Here is a 5,507-nt window from a genome sequence, read left to right as displayed (position 1 = left end):
ACTCATGACCCGCCATATTTTGAGAAAATTTTTCGCATGACTGGATGTTTATTTGCAAAAATTGTTAACAAATTGGAGGAGTATGATGAGTTCGTAAGAGTGGGAAAGATTGTTAATATGTCAGTTCTGAAATTGCAATTAGAAGCTTTGCAAAATCAAAGCAACAGTAGCAAGAAACCTCAATTCAAAAAGAAAGAGGGGGATGCTTCATTTGTTTGGGACCAAGGCTTTTCTTCCCGAACTAGATACCAACAATATCTCACCTATCCATCTCGTTACCCATAATATCCACGCTCTCAACCTGTTTATCAGACTACTATTAACCATTCTCGACCTCGACCAAATTACCCAAACACAACCACAACACCATTTCATATTTCTCTATCTAACTTTCAAATTAGATCTCGCCCTCCTTATAATCTAAGACCTGCTTCACTAGCCAACCAGAATTACAATTATCAACAAATCAATGATACCCCAACCCCATACAGAACTTTCACCAATTTAGATCGGCCCATTGATCAGTTATATGAATAGCTCAAAGTTGCGGGAAAAAAATGATACGATAGCTCCTAAAGTCTATCCTAGAGGATTTTCCCTTGGTTATGATCCTCAATCTTTTTGTACTTATCACTCTGGAGCTCCTGGACATTCTGCTGCCAATTGTTGGGAACTTAAGCATAAAATTCAAGACATGATTGAGGCCGAAAACATAGTTTTAAGAAGAAGAGATGAACAAGGACCGAATGTTAGCAAGAATCCTCTTCCTGCGCATAAGGATACTGCTACACACAAGGATACTGTCAGAGTTATTACCATTGAAGAGAAGATCGAGAAACCTACTCAATACATTGTAGATGAAATTGGGATAATAGGGGTCATTAGAGAACCGTTCATACTGGAAGAAGAAACCTTCGAGGTCAAGAAAAATGCTAATTTTTTTATTTTAGATGTGATAGCTTTTGAATGTGAGCGTTCAGAACTTGTGGTACTTGAATTGCCTAAACAAGCGTCTGTTCTTAACCTACAAGAAGTCCCATGGAATTATAGTAAATCTATTTTATTGATTGGAGGAGAAATGCCAAAGAAGGAGGTAGCCGCCGTCACTAGATCTAGAAGAATCATAAATGGATCTACAATTAATGAGCCATCAAAAGCAAAGGAAAATTCCGCGCCAACAAGGTTAGTTGTGATTGAAGAAAAGGCATTCAATTTTCTTAAGATATTGAAGAAAAGCGAATATAAAGTGATCGAACAATTGGATAAAATGCCTACTCAAATTTCTATGTTGAATCTGGTCTTAACTTCGAAACTTCATAGAGAAACTCTACTCAAGGTGTTAACTGAGGCTCAAGTGCCTAAAAATATTCCGATTGACAAATTCACCCATGTAGTCGATCATGTCTTGGCTTCAAATCAGATTTCTTTTTCTGACAAGGATTTAACTTCTAAGGGGATTGGACATAACAAAGCATCGTATATCTCAATCCGTTGTAATGGAAAGTTATTGTTCAAAGTTTTGATAGACAACGGATCTACTTTGAATATCTATACATGGAATATTTTGATTAAATTGGGATTTCAAGAAGCTAAACTTCGGCCGTCTACAACTGTGGTGAGAGAATTTGATGGCGCAAAAAGAGAATCAATGGGAGAAGTGGACTTAGTACAGGAAATAGGACCTGCCCAATTCCAAGTCATGTGCCAAGTCATGAATTTCTCAAGTGTTTATAATATTCTGTTTGGACGACCTTGAATTCACGCTTCGGGTGCTATACCGTCTTTGCTCCATCAGATATTGAGGTTTGTAGTGAATGATCAATTAATCACAGTGTTTGCAGAGAATGATTGAACTATGATCGTCAATCCCGAACCAACAGAGAAAAGTGGTAGAAAAGCTTTGGCTTCTCCTTATCATGTGGCTGATATCATTTCAGTAGGTTTGGCATCTAAAGACAAGTCAGTGGTGGAAATGAATTTGCCAGAAACCAGCATTATGATGGCTAAAGAAATGATTCGAGAAGAATACGAGATAGGCAAGGGTCTCGGCCATAACTTGCAGGGAATTCTAGAACCAATAGAGTTTTAAGAAAAGAAAGATACTTTTGGACTAGGGTTTCAACCTACTTCCAGGGACAAGAAAAAAATGCTGGATCACAAGAGAGCGAAAACGGAAGGAAAGCAAATTATCAGGAGTATCCCACCATTGCACTACACTTTTTCCCATCCATCGGAGGTAATTGGATCTGAATTGGATCAGATCGATAAGGTGGATATCAATTTGTCTAAACTATTCGTGGGGGGTTACTTATGAGGACGAGCTATTAGAGAATCCAGAATTTTTAGAAGTCTCCAGGGAAGCAATGAAGAAGCAATGAAGAATTGGACCAGTGATTTTCTTCCCACCTGAAGGGAATTTCAGTAAATTTAGGGGATTGCCTTTGGTTGAGAGTTATGAAAGAAATCATTTGTATTGTTCATCTTTTGCTTTTCAGTTTTGTAAATAGTTTTGAATTAAATGTCTTTTCAATACAAGTCTTATGTTAAGTAGCGTACCTTTTGTTAAGCAGCATATTATGACGTTTTGTCCTTTATTTGAAATTCAATGAAATGCACAGTGTTCATTTTCCAATTGTTTTACTTACCCATTATTATATCTATCTCATTCTTTTTCAGATGGCCAAAAGTAAAACACATTGACCCTTTGGATACCACTATTCCGAAATTTGATAATTGTAATCTCGATATCTCTCACGAATTCGAAATTATGGAGTAAAAAATTCAAGACGAGAGCGATAACGAGGAAGAATCTAAGTCTTTGTTAAAGAATTTTGAACAATATAAAGAAAAATTCAAATCGAACTTAAAAAAAAATAGAAATCATTAATATTAGTACTGAGATCGACGTCAAGGAGATAAAAATTAGCATTCATTTGAATAAGAAGTAGAGAAAAAAAGATGATTGAATTCTTGACCATGTTTAAAGATGTGTTTGTTTGATTCTATGATGACATGACGAGTATTTCCAGATATAGTGGTTCATAAATGCCAATAGACCCAAATTTTTCACCGGTGAAACAGAAGCCTCGTAAATTTAAACTAGACATAAGTCTTAAAATCAATGAGTAAATTGAGAAGCAACTCAATGACAGAATTATCATGGTATCTCATTATCCTATTTAATTTTCAAATCCAGTTCCTGTCCTGAAGAAAAGTGGAGAGGTGAAGGTATGTGTTGACTATCGAGATTTGAATAAGGTTAGTCAGAAAGATGATTTTTCCTTGCCAAATACGTATCCTTTTGGACAACACCGCTGGGCATGAGATCGAGTCTTTTGACGATTGTTTCACCGGATGCCATCAAATTCTAATGGCAGAAGAGGATAGAGAGAAAACTATTTTTATCACTCCATGGGAAACATTTTGCTATCGAGTAATGCCATTCGAATTGAAAAATACTGGAGCTACTTATCAAATGATTATGACCACTTTGTTCCATGATATGATTCATAAGGAGATGAAAATTTATGTGGATGATATCATAATGAAATCCAAGAAAGCGGAGGATCATTTGGTTAATTTGAAAAAGTTATTTGAAAGATTGAGATAATATAATTTAAAATTAAATCCTGCGAAATGCGGTTTCAGGGCTCTTGCCGGCAAATTATTGGGGTTCATTGTCAGTAAAAAAGGCATAGAGATAGATCCGACAAAAATTAAAGTAATTCGTGAAATGTCAGTGCAAAAAATACAAAAGGATGTGAAGAGTTTTTTGGAAAAAATTAATTTTATTGGCAGGTTCATTGCTCAATTGACTTCTACATGTGAACCTTTGTTTAAATTATTGAATAAGAATGTGTCATTGTATTGGAGTGAAGAATGCCAACAACCTTTTGATAAGATCAAGAATTACTTGTTGCACCCTCCGGTTTTAGTGCCACCCAAACCGGGTTGACCTTTGATTATGTATCTGTCTGTGCTTGACGAGGTTGTGGGATGTGTTTTGGGGCAACACGACGATTCTGGGAAAAGAAAATAAGTCATTTATTATCTTAGCAAGAAGTTTATACCTTACGAGGCAAAATACTTATTTGTTGAAAGGAGTTGCTTTGCATTGGCTTGGGCAGCTCAGAAACTGAGGCATTATTTGCTTAATCACACCACCTATTTTATCTCTCGTTTAGATTCTTTGAAATACCTATTTGAGAAACCAATACCCACCGGACGCATGGCTAAATAGCAAATGATCTTTTCTGAATTCGATATCATCTTTACCATGCAAAAGGCAATCAAGAGGCAGGCTATAGCAGATCATTTGGCTGAAAATCCAAGGGAAGATGATTATCAACCGCTTCACACTTATTTTTCGGATGAGGAGGTCCTGCTTGTTGGTATAGCGGAAGATATGAATGAGCAATGCCCTGAGTAGAGACTATTCTTTGATGGTGCTTCAAATTCTTTTGGAGTTGGGATCGGAGCTGTTCTAGTATCGCTTGAAGGAAAATATTATTCTGGTTCGGCTAAACTGCAATTTTTCTGCACCAACAATATGGCTGAATATGAAACTTGTATTTTTGGACTAAAAATGGTGTTGGAGATGGAGATCAAGGATTTAATAGTATTCAATGATTTCGATCTGCTCGTGCATCAAACGCTCAAAGAATGGATAACTCCAGATTCAAAGATTTTGCCATATCATTGCAATTTACTGGATTTGACAAATAAATTCAGAAGTTTGGAGTTCAGGTATATTTCACGTGCTCGAAATATTTTTGTTGGTGTTTTGGCCACTTTATCTTCAATGATTCAACATCCAGATGAGTTGGTGATTGACCCTATCTAAATTCAATTACAAGAAAAGTCTGCACATTGTCTGGTTATGGAAAAATCTTCTGATGGGCGTCCCTAGTACAGTGATATTAAGAAATTTCTCAAAACTGGGTCCTATCCTCCAGGTGCTGATACGACTGCTAAAAATTTCTTGCGCAAATTATCATCCAAGTTTTTCTTAAATGCAGAGATGGTATACAAAAGAACATCAAACTTGGGCCTTCTAAGATGCGTTGATGAAGATGAAGCAGATTATTTGATGAAAGAAGTGCACAGTGGTGTATATGGATCACATATGAATGGGCATTTATTAGCAAAGAAAATTATGAGTACAGGATATTTTTGACTTACTATGGAACATGATTGTGTAGATTTTGTCAGAAAGTGCATTAAATGTCAATTGCATGGAGATGTTATGCACACTCCTCCCACAGAACTACACAGTATGACTGCTTCTTGGCCATGTTCAATGTGGGGTATGGATGTAATTAGAACCATTGACCCTCCTGCTTCAAAGGAGTATCGATTTATTTTGGTGGCAATTGAATATTTTATCAAATGGGTTGAAATTGAGTTTTACAAGCACGTGACTAAGAAGGTGGTGACAGATTTTCTAAGACAACACATCATTTGTCATTTTGGCGTGCCATAAATATTAATCACAGACAATGCAAAGA

At 36.3% G+C, this 5,507-nt stretch overlaps 1 protein-coding gene across 1 annotated transcript; it reads left to right on the top strand.

Moving 5' to 3' along the window:
- Window positions 1-529: 529 nt before the first annotated feature.
- Window positions 530-1,756, top strand: LOC113766726. The gene has a single exon (XM_027310887.1). It carries the CDS (start codon window positions 530-532, stop codon window positions 1,754-1,756), a length of 1,227 nt encoding a protein of 408 aa, XP_027166688.1.
- Window positions 1,757-5,507: the final 3,751 nt, after the last annotated feature.

Source organism: Coffea eugenioides, chromosome 3, assembly GCF_003713205.1.
Source record: "Coffea eugenioides isolate CCC68of chromosome 3, Ceug_1.0, whole genome shotgun sequence".
In the NCBI taxonomy this organism is placed as follows: Eukaryota; Viridiplantae; Streptophyta; class Magnoliopsida; order Gentianales; family Rubiaceae; genus Coffea; species Coffea eugenioides.
This window is presented reverse-complemented; position numbering and strand designations above follow the sequence as displayed.

What these genes read in the sequence shown, in the direction of transcription:
- LOC113766726 (XM_027310887.1), top strand. Translation starts at nt 530, where the DNA reads ATGAATAGCTCAAAGTTGCGGGAAAAAAATGATACGATAGCTCCTAAA.